Source organism: Pezoporus wallicus, unplaced genomic scaffold (assembly GCF_028554395.1).
Source record: "Pezoporus wallicus isolate ANWC-B61680 ecotype Strahan unplaced genomic scaffold, APGP_CSIRO_Pwel_v1 contig_2871, whole genome shotgun sequence".
Lineage (NCBI taxonomy): Eukaryota > Metazoa > Chordata > Aves > Psittaciformes > Psittacidae > Pezoporus > Pezoporus wallicus.
Genome location: NW_026640775.1, coordinates 4,695,269 through 4,709,472, shown reverse-complemented (window position 1 = coordinate 4,709,472; position 14,204 = coordinate 4,695,269). Strand labels below are relative to the sequence as shown.

General features: G+C 33.7%; 2 protein-coding genes across 5 annotated transcripts in view; one reads left to right on the top strand and one right to left on the bottom strand.

Annotated features, from left to right (window-relative positions):
* The window catches only part of PARPBP (PARP1 binding protein), a 48,543-nt gene extending 37,243 nt beyond the window's left edge, over positions 1-11,300 (top strand). For 2 of the 4 annotated variants that reach the window (XM_057420532.1, XM_057420528.1), the window contains 3 exons: positions 370-446; positions 10,072-10,224; positions 10,866-11,300. In XM_057420532.1, the coding sequence (XP_057276515.1) occupies positions 370-446; positions 10,072-10,224; positions 10,866-11,200 (565 nt within the window). In that variant the 3' untranslated portion in view covers positions 11,201-11,300. The remainder of the gene's footprint in view (positions 1-369; positions 447-10,071; positions 10,225-10,865) is intronic. The other 2 variants (XM_057420530.1, XM_057420529.1) reach the window with 2 other exon arrangements.
* A 490-nt stretch (positions 11,301-11,790) lies between these two features.
* PMCH (pro-melanin concentrating hormone) lies at positions 11,791-12,815 on the bottom strand. Its single transcript, XM_057420482.1, has 2 exons — positions 12,553-12,815; positions 11,791-12,045 (listed from the first exon to the last, which is right to left on the bottom strand). The coding sequence occupies exons 1-2, from the start codon at positions 12,796-12,798 to the stop codon at positions 11,791-11,793; spliced, it is 501 nt and encodes a 166-aa protein (XP_057276465.1). The 5' UTR covers positions 12,799-12,815.
* Positions 12,816-14,204: the final 1,389 nt, after the last annotated feature.

Sequence of the window (14,204 nt, the reverse complement as noted above, 5' to 3'; positions counted from 1 at the left end):
GAGCATTTCTATTGAAAAGTCTGTAAATATGAGGAAAGTTATTCTGGATGTGAACCAGATGCTGTTCAAGGGGATTTAAGTAGGATGGTGACCTGGTAACACAACACCAGCATTGCCAATGATAATGTGGTTGCGGCTCTGTAATATTGTAAACATGCTGCAAAATACCAGAAATTGTAACTGTAAGTTTGATTTCATTTTGCTGTCTTTACTTGTCACAGTACATGTGGTTACCTAAGAAAACAGAAAACAAAGTAAGGCTTGGAGAGCAAAGACACTTCCAGTTCCTGAGGGACTTGGTACGGTAACTGGTTTTCTTAATAATTGCATTTATACATTCTAAATACTTCTTATCTCTTTCTAATATAGGTCTCCAGCACAATCCAATGTATCTTCTCCAAAACCCCTTAGACAGCGTATTCAGGAATCTATGGATGAAAAAAAAATGAAGGTACTGTGTAGAAATTGCTATGTGACTATAGGTGTACTGAAACAATAAGACTAAACTGAAAACAACTACATTTTAGCGTTACATTTTAGTTGAGTATTTGAGAATTTTAACCCATAGATAAAGAAATGTGATTAAACTGTGGTAATTAACCCAACTGCTGTATTGTGAATGGAAATATCTAAAATGTAAGAAGAGAGAGGCTTTAAACTTAAAAGTACTTCCTAATGAAAATCTTGTACTGGAGATATACTGAATTAATCTCTAGCTCTTCATTTAACCATCTATGTGTTTCAGGACTATAGCAATAAGACTGAAGCCGTGTGAAAATAGAGAGAAAATACAGCACAGGCACCTGATTTCAGTTCTGATCATATAGGCATTCCAAAAGCATAATGGTGTCTTTTACATTGCTTGGGGGGGGGGGGGGGAGATTATTTTTATTGGAAACATTCTGATTCCCATAATTCCTGATTCCCATAATTCCCATAAAGATTTTCCTATGGCTTTGAGAACAATAAAATAAAGTTGCCAATGTTTGCTATTTTGTAGATGGAATAAAACGTTGAGAGGGCTGGTGTTGTGAGTGGCGCTAATCAAAAGAACAACTTCAATGTTCCTGAAAATTAAAGTCTTCCAGTGTACTGCATTTTACATAGTCTTTTTTCCTCAAAATTGTCAGACTTGAGCATTGGGACTATGGAAAGAAGCAGAGCTTGTATCTTCTACAGCATTTCAACAGAGAGCTAAATAAAAGTGACCTAATATTTTTTACAACTTTAGTTAGTCCTGACAAGAGGTAAACACAAATGTAGTTAGTATATAAGGAGGAAAACAGGTGTTTTAAGCCATTAGAATCAGTTCCAGAACAACACAATGGAAAATTTCTTTCTGCCATTGGACATGAGAATTTTAGTGTATTACATGCTTGAGAAGTAGAAAGTTATTAAAGGGAGTAAAATGACAAGTGCAGTCAGTATTTTCAGCAGTGTTTTAAATATACTCTAACTTGTTTCTGAATGCTTTTTTTTGGAATGGGGGTGGGGTGGATGATGGTATTTTGGATACATACACTAATTATAATGAAACTTAGCTTAAAACTCATAGGCAAATTAGGAAAGGTTGAAGCTCATAACGATCTTCATTATATTAATTTTATGATGAACAGCATATTTAAATGGCAGCTTTAAGTCATCAAATAGCAAAAATATGATTTGCTGTTTGCATAATACATTGAAATAGTTTTCTTATCTAAATAGAGGTTTTATAATTGGATTCATGAACAGCTGCGTTCAGTACCAAATTGCAAAATTATTATTTAAAAGTAATTACCTGTCACATTTGAGACCTTCACTGCAAATCTTACAAGGTTTTTGGCAGAAACTGTCAAAAGTAGGAGTCTTGAGACTGATTAATGTTATGAAACTATTTTAACTTTTTTGGGGAAGTGCTTCTATGCTAATCAAGAATACCAGATTAGCTACTGTAATTTCTGTGCAAATAGTAGTTCTTTCAGAGGTCTCTGAATAATTGAATGAGTCCTACTTCAGGAGCAGGATATGTATGCCAAAGGCTCATCTTGACACTCTTCTGTGCTGTTTTTGTTGTGCCTGACTCTAGTAAGGGCTCTGTGACTCCTATGATCCTTGGTAATACAAGAATCTGACTTTTCCTGTAGGATTCTTGTCCTAGTCTTGCTTCACCATGATTGACAAAGTAACATAAACCTGCAGCAAAATAGAATGAAACTTCCAATGTTTTTAACCAATATTTTTTGATAACTTTCAGTCAAATTCTAGAACTGATTTTGATGCTCATCAGGTATCTAAGCTAATTGAAAATTTAAATGACTTTTTTTTCTTTTGAAAACCAAAATTCAGAGAGAACAAGCAGCAGGTTTTAAGTCTGTACTTCACACTTGGAAACTTTCTTTGGCATCTTGGAAGACTGCAAACTTGCTTATAGTTTTAGCTTTTTGTATACCAAATCTGTGATGGTGGACTCTCTTTCCCCACTTTAGCAATGTGGATGGTAATGTGTGATTAACTTGGTAAAATGAATGGCTGTTTGGGGCTATACAACTTCTATCTTAGAGCAGCAGTATGGCTGTTGAACTGCCTCTAGTAATCACAGTCAGTCTTCTTTGCGGCTTTCTTTCAGTGCGTCCTATTGTACCAGAAAATCAAAGTACAGGATGAAACTGAGGCCAAATATCTCAAGATGTTTTTCCATTAAAAAAAAACCTTAAAATAAAAATCATGCAGTTCACGGTGTAATTTTTCATCAATTACATATCGGCATAGTCTTCTTATTCAAGATATTTGAGTATTTCACATGATGTTTATAATTCTCTTTTTCTGTGTATCAGCCAAACAATACCATCTAAAATACACTATATTCATGTGAAATCTGGAATTATTCTTCTGGCATTCCTGTGTTCACTTTAGGCTTGTTTCTCCTTCCTTCCAGTCAACTAAAGTTGCTGGTCCCAAACAACTAATGACTTGCAACTAAAACTCGGTTAGTTCTCTGTCATTTATCCTTGATCTCCATCTTCTTACATAAAACCCTGCTTTCTTTCTTGAGTCATCTCTAATTTTGTCTTTTTTTGTTTTTCTTTCTACCTATCAATTTCTACAGATGTTCTTTTGCATGTTTCTACTCCTTCCTTTTCTTCCTTTTTCTATGAAGATTTTATAGGGAGGGCCGTGTCTTTCAGTACATTATTTGTGGATTAATACATTTGCAAATAGAATTTAAGCTATCATCTTTGCATGAACAATTCACAGATCTACACCTGACCTAAGCATTTGCTCTGTAAACACTGACCTCTTTTGTGACTTCTGTACCATTCTGCCAATATGCAGCTGTTGATCTTGAGGTGGTAGGTCTATTTTTCCCGATATATTTAACATTGAGTATGGTATCCTACCTGTTACTTTTTTCAGTACATAGTATCTCCAGAATATATTTTTCTCTATCTGTATGTCCACTCAGCTACAACTTATGAAATGTTCATTTTATGTGTGTTGTTCTTGGACTTGATAGCTGCAACTTTGTCCTGTCTCTCTTCATTTGAGATTGCTGTAAAAATAGTTGTCAAAGTGATTAGATACTAGATGCCATTCTTCTATTTGCATCTTAATCTGTCCCTTTACAGTGTAGTGCATATAAACTACTTGTTTTAACCTATGCTAACCCATTGTTTTTTATTGATTTGCAGTTTAGAGATATCTGTCCTTGCTTACAATCAGCCTGCAGTATCAATCTTCATTGTTCATGTCTTAATTTTCAGACTAGCTATTTCAGCTGCCTGTTTTATACTGTTTCTTCTTGCTTGAAGAGATTTGCTATAGGCATTTGCAAAACTCATTATCCTCCTTTGAAACCTTTTTCAGTACCTCTAAATCAACCTCTCTCCAAAACCTAGCAGTAATGTCTCTTGGTAGAAATAAATCTTCTTCTGTCTTTAGTATGCAGCACATGCCACAATAAATTCCTTGTCCATGACTGTAGCTCTCAAGTGCTGGATTAATATTTATCACCTTCTTATACTAAGTATTAGTCTTCATAATTATTAATACAACCATCTTACAGGTTACTTGTAAAATTCGCAGTTGTAAATTTTGTTACGCATAATGCCCTCATTTAAACAATTGACTCAGAATGGGTACTGTTGGTTTTGTTTTTTTTTTTTAATAAAACAAAAACAAAATTATGTTTCTTCTCAATGTCCCTGATTATTCTGAGAAGTTTCTTATGCAGTGTGTGTGGTGATAGCATTAGTCCTATGAAATTGTCCTAACAACCTTTTTAGCATGCTGCCTCTGACAGGTGGTTAGAGGTTAGGATATAGTGCAGATTTGTGATGTCTCATTAGAACCTGTCCCATAAAAGTCTCATTTTCCATGACATTTGGCAGGGGAAGAAAAACATGGTAGTGATGATTAGTTTGTATGCTTAGTCCCATCAGATGTATGTATTAAATAAAGAAGTTTAGGAAAATCTAGAAAACAAAAGGAGAAACACTTCCCCCCCAGAAAAAGGGAGGGAGGAGAGGGGAGAAAAAATCATTATGCCTTCTCCTTCGTTAAGAGGAACTGATCTCTTAACTCCTGAAGAATTATGTGGAGGAGTGCAGATTGATAATATTTAGACCTAGGGCGCAACATCATGTGTATGTGTTTAGTATCTAAAAATATGGAGACTGGATAAAGTAAATGAGTAGCTATGAAATGAAATTGGTGCTTAAAAATAAAATTAATCTGTGGGTATTTCCATTGTGCCGAAAAAAAAAAATCCTGGCAACAGTGAAAGACAAAAATATTTTTGTCTTTCAATCCTCATTAAATACTGGAAGAGATGCAGAAAGATCACCTAACTATAATGGCATTTGTTAGGCGGAGAAGCTGTAGCTCTTATCCCTTGAGAAGAAAGAAGTCTGGGGAGCTAGCATGTTGCATTTTTTTAATTCCCTCTAGCAGAAGCAGGTAAGAGTAATAATAAGAAAGTCAATCTTCTGTTGAGAGACAGTTTCAAGTTTGTTATCTACGGTTTAAGTGAAGTGTCTTCTGGTGAATGTTGTTTTGTGGAAGGAGTCTTTAACTCAGAAAGGTCTATAGGAAGTCTATTGAATTGTGTCTCTTGTCAGTTGCCCTTATCACTCCTTTCCGCTTTATAAAAATATAAATTTTATATATATTTATAAATACAGGAGAGGTATTTAATGAAGGTTTGTCTAAACTTATGTCTGGTTCTTCAAAGCATACTTGAATTTATATGAAATTGGTAGATACCCTATTGTTTGACACCTTATGTTGTTTATTTCAGCTGGGTTATGCAAGTCCTTTGGGGGGGGGGGGGGGGCGGGGAAGAAGGGCTGGTACAATCACTTGTAATCTTGTTTAGGCTAAAGAGCAACTTAAAACAAAAATGTTGCATAAGATTTTTGTCTGTCTTCTGCATCAGAAAAGATTAATTATAATTTTAAGTTGTATGTACTGTTCCTGAACTAATGGAATTGGATGAAACTGAACTTTAGGAGTTAAGAAGGAAGCAACAAAAACTATTAGGATATGAGCATGCAATATATGAGAGAGTAACAGATATATATATTTTTTTTTTTTAATTTAGGATTATTTTGGCCTTTTGATACATTGTTTTAGAAATCATGCTGCTTTGTTAACACATTTACCCTGAAACAGCTGCAAGGACTTTCAGTAGTTTGGCGTGTGTTTTTCTTCATGTAACTGGAGACAACCTTTCCTATATGAGGCACTATTTCCCTCCAATTGGGAACATAACTGTAGTTTTAGTTTTAAAAAGAATTTATGCCTTAAGAACTCTAACAAATCTTGGCATGCTTGAAGTTCATTGTAATTTTACTGTGTATAGAAATCCTTCCAAGAAAAAAGCTTCACAAAGCAAAAAATCCCTTTCTGCCTTTCCCATGTGACTTGTTCATGCCTATATGAAATGACTTAATATCTAGCTTCATGCACTGCTGTTATTTTTCATTGCTTAGTTCTCCAAATGCTGTTACTTGAGAGAATTGTTTTGCCTATTTGTGAGTCCAATACAAATAAACTGTGACTTGGAAAGCTAATAACAGGAAGTTATCAAGAGGTTTCTGTATGCCCACTGTAATTGTGAACAGAAAACTCATGGTATTAGAGAAAACAATCTTTCTCAGGTGGCAGTCTCATCTATTGTAGCAAAAAATATTTATTTATAAATGGAATATGATTATGGGGAACCCTAAGCTGACTTACAGCTTCAATATGTATGGAGTATGCTAAAAATGAGTGTATGGAGGAAGGTGTAGGAGAGGAAAAAAAGGTTATGTCAGCATAAAATCTGAGGTAAGACTTTTTGTTTCAGTTGATAAACAACACTTGTCTAGAAAATACCGTTTTGTTCCTGCAAGATCCCTAAAATACTTTTCTAGTATCCATAGCTGTGAGTTCTGAATACTTCTGAAACACAATAATGATGTGATTTGAGGCTAAATGTTTTCAAAACAGTTGCAGGTTAATTTGGGATAGCAAAACGCTGGTACAATGTCATGCTAAAAGAAACTGATAGTTTCAGTACAATAAAATCTTCCTATTACCTGAGCTATTCAGGACATTTTTCATGCTTGAATAACATGATGCTTTGGTTTGGCAATGATACTTACCTTTTATTCTTTCTTTTGCATTCCCTTCTTTTTTTTTTTCTTAATTTTCTTTCAAGTTGCCTTTTTTTTTTTTCATCTAAAAGGACAAGGGTAAAGAGAAGATATTTTTTCTTTTTATCTCTTTTCCCCATCCAAATAGCACTCTAATTGTTTGGCTAGAAAATAAAAAACATGTGTTTGTTGTTACTGATGTAGGTTTTCAAATTCTATTATGCCATTCCAGTGTATAAAAACCAAATCTCGACATTCTTGACTAAATATTGGCAGTACTGTCTGTATGCAGATGCTGAAAGGAGATCTGGAACAGATTATCAACTAAATTTTAGAAATAAATAGAGCATGCACCATTAATATTTCACGTAAAAGTGAATGCTTATATCTTGAAAAACAGAAAAGCTTCTCTAGATATAGAAATCAAAGTGAGAGAATGTCCTGCTTCCTTTACTCATTAGGATTACTAATTGACTGCGTGCACTAAAACAGTCTTAAATTCTGCCATACTTTCTTCCTGAATAGCAGCAGTAACAGTGAACCCCTTTTTCTGAAGTGCAGCAGGATTTCTTCTTTTGTACAGGGATAAAAGCAATATCCCGTTTGCTTGTGAAGAAGAGAGGGGATACTAAGTTTATTGCATGCCATTTGTGTGCAACTACTTGATTAGCAAACTGAGCTCCCAATGTATTTTTGCTCTCCCCAAGCTGTAGGTCATTAGGCTGGTGCCCTCAAAGCAGTGGATTTCAGGGAATTTAATGTAAAAGAACTCTGATGTCTAAGAGCTATTTTAGGTTATTTATAGGCTTCGTTATGTGTGCTTCAATAATGTTTTAAGCTGCTTTTTTTTTTCCTTAAAAACATTCCAGTGAAGCACTACTTTTTGATTTAGCACTGGACTTTTGCGCTCTTTTGTTCTGCCTTCAGTCCATTAAAAGTTACTTATTGCTGCCTCATTCGATGTAATGCAGTTGTTTTTACTGGAGAATATCCATTCCTAGACTAGTTGGGTAGTTTGACTGCTTTAACAAATTTAATTTTGCACTCTTGATTTATATATATCCTGTAGATTAGTATTAGCATCAGCTAAAACAGTCATATTGGTAAAGCTTTGTCTACTGTTTTGCGAATGATTAAATGGTATGTGATGCAATATGGAGTGAAGTTTGGAGGCCTATTTCAAGCGTCAGTGAAGTTGAAACAGATGGGTTTGTGCAGCGTTTCAGTGTTTGAGCTTGACTTCTGTCCTTTTACTCTTTTTTTTTTTTTTTTTTTTTTAATCCGTGCAAAATGAATTAGTGAAGCACTAGATGGGTGATGAAAAGAAACCCTAATGTCCCAAAAACTAACTGGATTTATTGCCGGTTATAGAAAGGTAACTGCCAGGCTTTCTTGCACAAGTTTCATGGGTTTTGTGCTGTTTGTTATAGCTTCATCAACTCAACACAAATTTTAGCCTATTTTTGTCTTGCAATATGAATGTGTTAGAACTCTGTGCAAATTATTGCGTATTTTTTGGTGTGTCACATTTGCTGAACAATAAATAAAAATTGAGGGAATTTTAAAGATTGACGTGAAGCGTTTGAGAAACATAGCAAATACAGACAAATATTTTGCATTAATGTTACAGTAACTTTAAGCTTAAAGAATATGTAAACCCTTTATATTCTGAATATTGTAATTACACAATTAAATCCACCGTTCTTTCTCAGTCTGTTATCTGGCATTGATAAATTGTAGTTTGGGAGTGATGAACAACTGGGAAAATTTGGTCTCTAACTCTTGAAGGAAATGCTGAGTTTTAAAGTAAAAATATATATGTACAGTCTTATTAAGTCAGAAAGAACTGTTTCTGTCAACTTACAGGATTCCCCCCCCCCAAAGTCTAGGTGTGTTCATCTGAACAGCTGTGGTTATCACAAAGAGGTACTTGAATTGGATCTCAGTGATAAAAACCTAGAGTCTGTTAGTTTAGCTTATATGCATGAAAACAGTATTGATGAAAGTGGCATAAATTATGGCTGAATTTTGTGGATGAAGGCCGTTGTGAAAGTGTGTTTCTGGGAAAATATTTTTTCTTTCTGTCTAAAACAGATTTTGTGTTGGAGGAAAAATATTTCTATAAGGGTCAAACCCAAACACTAGGATTTTAACATGCTTTTGCTAAGAAGAAAAGTAGACTTGTATAATACAAACTTTTTAATCAGAAGTGGCTTTAAGCCTCTTAATTGACAAATCATTCCAGTTATTTGTGTATGTAATATTTCTTTTGTGAAAGTGTTTCTTGCTACTTCTTTTTCCTGATGTTTGTATTGTACCACCTGTTAAACTAAAATTAATTTTAATTCACCTGTGCTGTTGTAATAGAATTATTAGCCAAAAATCCTAATATAGTGTAATTATCTCCTCTGTGCTGTACTTTTCAACAGATCTTACATAATCCAGTTGACTTTCAAATGGAAGTGAGGGCAGGATTTCCTTGCAGTCTATAGGATTTGTGACAAATTGGCTAGAAATACAAAGCTTGATTGTGAAGTTTTAAGCTGATATGAAGCTGTAGCAAGTGACAACTGAGGAAGTTTGACCTGTAACAGTAAATTCCATTAAATATGGATATATTGAATATAATGAAAAATTTTATTTCATTTTTTTGTAGTTGAGCCAAATATGTTGATTTGCCTGTGCTATGAGACTAGATTTCCTGCTTCCAAAACTAGGAGGTGGAGATGAGCATGAAGAATCAGATGTGACAGTGTTCTTTAATACTGTAGGTGTATGGGAACTTATATTAGATGGTATGTTTTAACAGATGTGGAGTTAGACATTGGTATTCAACAAAGAAATGTCTTTGTTTTGTGAGTAAATGAGAAATCCATAATTTGCCAAAGAAAGATCAGAAATAATACTTTATATTCCAGTTTTTAGGTATAAGTATATTGAAGTTTAGTTTCTATTATCTGTCATTTTCAGTATTTCTGTTATGCTTTCCCCTGTTTGAATTGGTGGTGAAACTCATCCTATACTTGACATTTCTGAACTCAAAGATGATGACCTGTAGAATTATGATAATTGACTGTAGCTGTGCCAGCTGTTCAAAATGGTAGTCTGCAGTCCATCAAAAGAGGGAGCTAACTAATTTTTAAAGATTCAACCTAGCTTTTTTTGTCAATGTGTAACTTTGTATAAGAGATTAAAGAAGTTTTAAAAATTATTTTAGGACTTTAATAGAATAATTTACTATTAGTATTGAAACCCTTTGCGCTTTGTAAGCTAATACTTCACAAATATATTTGATGTGAGCATACTCATTTTTCTGGTTTTTTTTTCCTTTTTTTTTTTTTTACAATCTAAGAGCTTTCATGACAGAAGTATGTGGAAACATTATATTACTGTTCTTGCAGTGCTGTCTTTTACTTTCATAAATAATTAAAGCTAGTACCAAATTGCTATTTGCAGATGAAGCAATCTTCAATAAAATCTCAGTTTGCATCTACATATAAAAATGAGTTCAGTGAAATAAATGGTCAACATTTCCTCAGCATTAGCCAAATTCCAACCTGCACAAATCCTGCACCAAAGCAACAATTAAAAGCTGGATATGTCACAGGTAAGCTGTAGCAGGACTGTATAAGTAAATATGATAGCTAATATTTTAAGTGTTATCAAACAAGGCTTTAGTACAGATCAAGCATAAAAGTTTTCAAGAAAAAAGACTGGCATTACTCTGTGTATGCTATGATCCGTTAAATGTCTTTGTATTAAAATTGTAATGCTAACGCTTTGAAAATATAAATCTGCTTGAAAAATATGTATTCCTATCTTGAGGTAAAAATTGACACATTTTACATACATTGTGTAATGATTTGTCTTATTTTACAAAAGTAATATAAGTGAAATTTGTATTTCTGCCATTAAAAAGTGAAAATTTACTTTTATTCCACTATGAATCAAATCATATATATGATTTATTTCTGGGGCCTTTAAGCATCGTTTTCAGTATCTTAAAGTTATAAATCTATTTTCCTAAGTTAGTTGCTGCTGCACGTTTTTGAGTAGTGTAATTTTAAATGGGCAATGCGCTCACGAACACATAGCAAATGTAACTGCAATAAGCAACATAGTTTTGTTTTACTGATAATGCACTAGTTTTGATTTAAAAAGTATGTGACAGCCCTCTAGAAAAAGGATGAATAATCCCAGGTAACTTTTTATTTCTTCACATATGTTTTTGATATTCTTACATGACAGAAGGTATGAATTCATGTCTTGATGTACCAGTGCTTGGAACTATTTCTGAAAATGTTCACCAGACTAGAAGTTATACAGAAATGGGAAAGCTCAGTTGTCAGCCAAGAAACAAGAACTCCAAGAATGAACAGATGGATTTGAATAATGACAAAGTAATCTGTGATAAGGAAAGTGAACCATCTTTGCAAAAAAATACTAAAAGATCTAAGACTTCAAACAGTCCTCAGAAGGAATTGGACAGCAAAATCCCTGGCAAAAGAAAACACAGCAAAACTGCAACCAAGAATAAACTGATTGCTGGTCAGGCAAAATTAACTCACTTTTTTCGACTGTAAGTTTTTGCTTTCGCATACATGGTGCATTGACTGGCTCAGAAGATGTAAAATTTTGTGAAAATTTGGTGAAATTCACTATTGCTTCCTTTCATACTCAAATAAGTGGGAAGTACCTTGTGTGCAAAATTAAACAAATACTGGTCTAGATTATGCAGAATTTTTTTATTTTTTGATAACAATACATCATTAGTAATTACAACTATGTTCTTTTTTGGTAATGAATTGTTTCCCACTACAATGTGATGGTAATGTATTTTTGGATGCATACATATAGCCACACTGAAACACAGTAACTTCAAATTACATTAAATTCATAATAAAACATTTGATCTTCAAAGGAGGTGCTGTAGATCAGTAGTTTTCAGACTTGCCAACAAGGTCGATAGACTCTTCCCAGCATACACCTGAGCACTATAAGGGTGAAAAAAAAATAGCTGGCAGATTGACTCATGAAAGAACTAGAAATCTTTATGTCCCATGGAAATACTAATTCAATAAATTTAACAAATGCTTCCTCCCTTGTGTGGCAAATCAGAATAGACATGGAGTTTCTAAATGAACCTTTATCAAATTGCTATATAGACGTTGCATTATACTTTACCAGAATGAAATAATTGTTGTGTAAAAATGGAAATATACTTACTGTCAAAATCTCTTCTTCCTATAGGGAATTTAGCTGAATTTTCTTCATCTGCAGTCTCTCTTTCCTGTATCGATTCAATATTTTGAATTTCAGTGTCAGCTGGAAAAGCCATGGTTCTCTTCAGTGCAAGATAAGGTAGTTGTTTTCTACCCAAGTTGATTGACAAAACATGATTTAAGAAATCATGCCTGGAACCTGTGTCCTGTTTTAAGGGAAAACAAGAGTAGCAGTTTATCTTTAAATTGGTTGTGTCCACTTCTTATATTCCAGTTTTTATACTTAGCAGTGCAAGTATTTTATCTTTCAAGTTGATATTTTAAAAGTGATGACCTGCATTGCATCTCTGGCTGAAATGGTTTTATGGTAAAGATCATGATATAATAATGAGTCTTATATTTGGTGAAGTTAAAAACTTGTTGCTGCACATAGAGTCACGCTGAATCGCATAAGTATAGGCTTTTTTCTCCCCATATTTTGGCTACATATAGTTCTTGTAAATACAGGTTTTTTTTCTATTCAGCTGTCCAAGTTACACATTTAAAAATCTTGGAATTAGATACTTACACTTAAAAGTTCATTCTTGATTATAGTATGCTAAACTGATATTTTTGTATATTCATCAGATTATTGCTTTAAATTATTTTTTTAAAGGGCTATAAAGAGAATTTCAATTTTACAATTAACCCAAAACATAAAACTGAAAACTCACCAAAAACTTCATCTTTTTGTCATCCTCTTCATCTAAAACACCTCTGTCTTCAGTCTTATAATGCTTCAGCAACGGTATAGTGCCTCTGCTCACAGTTCTATCTCCATTTCTAAGAGTTTTTTCTAGATTTAATGTGGTTAGCAACATATCTTCATCTGCTTTTTGCAGCGATTTTGAAGCTGAGAGTTGAAAACCTTGAGAAAAAAGAGAAAGACAGAGAATTAGCATGTATGATGAGATACACATTCTTAGTTACTTAACTCTTGCATAGAAGTTAAGCAGTTTCCAAATTTCAAGAAAGCTTTTCCAGTTGTAAATTTATGCTCTCCATCTATGTCCACTTTATATATTGTACAGATTGAATGGAAACTACTTCAATGGATGATGACTTCATTCTTTTAAAAAGACTCTTACTAAGGAATAACCTTTTCTATAATCCTTCTAATCCCATTTGTTGTTTAGAACTACTTAAACATTTCTTTAGCATGGATAATTTGTTTATTTGTATGTTGGAACAGCACAGATTAGTTCCTTTTGATGAATCAGTATAACAAAGTTCACTAAGTGATGTCCGTTTGTATTCTTTATAAAGCCTTACCTCCAGTTAAGGCAATTTAAGAAAAGGAACTAATCTATATAAATCAGCATGGTTGTTGTAAAGGTGTGATCTATCATAGTTTTTGATCAAAACTGATTCACTGAAGAGTTGAAAAGCTTAACATTTAACATCAGCTTAGACTGCTATTATGTTAGAGCTGAAATCATTAACTTGTATTTTGATATCCATTACCTCAGGTTGCATTATTCAGAGCTTATGTCTTGAAATCCTTGTTAATACATAAGTGATTGTATTTGTCTGCATTTTCTTTCTGAAAATGGACCTTTCCCAGATACAAATATAATATAGTCAGATAAGAATGCTTGCTAAGAATGTAGAAAGAAAAGTGAACTTTCTCATTTAAGAAGTCTTTGAAGTCTACCTGTTGCCGTGAGGAAGAAAATGGATGAGTTTCTGCATAATGTTTTTTGGTTGGTGGGTTTAGTGTTTGGTTGATTGTTGTTTGTTGTTTTTTTTCTCACCTTATCTGGAAAGTAAGTAGGGCCAGCTCAAATTTAACTAATTTTTTTATCAGTGGTGCAAAACACCTATTTAGTTGCTGTGTGACTCTTAGCTGGTACCCGTCTCTTAAATTTCTGACAGCAGGAAGAGTACAGGTTCCCCCTTGGTTTTCTTCCTCACACTTTGTTTTACTTTTTCTGCTTTTTGTCTATAGTGCCATACACTAGCAACAAGATTGAAATTTTAATTAGCAAAAGTGATTTTTTACAGTAGCTTTTTTTTTTTGTAATGATTGTCTAATGGTTTCCACTAGTGCATACCACTGATGTGGTGTGAAGGAGAAAGTAAGATTGATATTTAATAGTCTAATCAGGTTAATAACACATCAGTGGCAGTTACAGATAGCAAGTAGACACTTTGATTTTACACCTGTTACAAGAAGTCCAAGGAAGAAATGTGAGTGCTGCTGAAAGGTGTTGCGCAGTCTTAGGGAAATAGGGAAAGAACAATGGCTCCTGCTGAAAACAGGCAATGATACAACACTAATACACAAAGCGAGGATGTTATGTAGAACAACTGACCAGCATTGTTG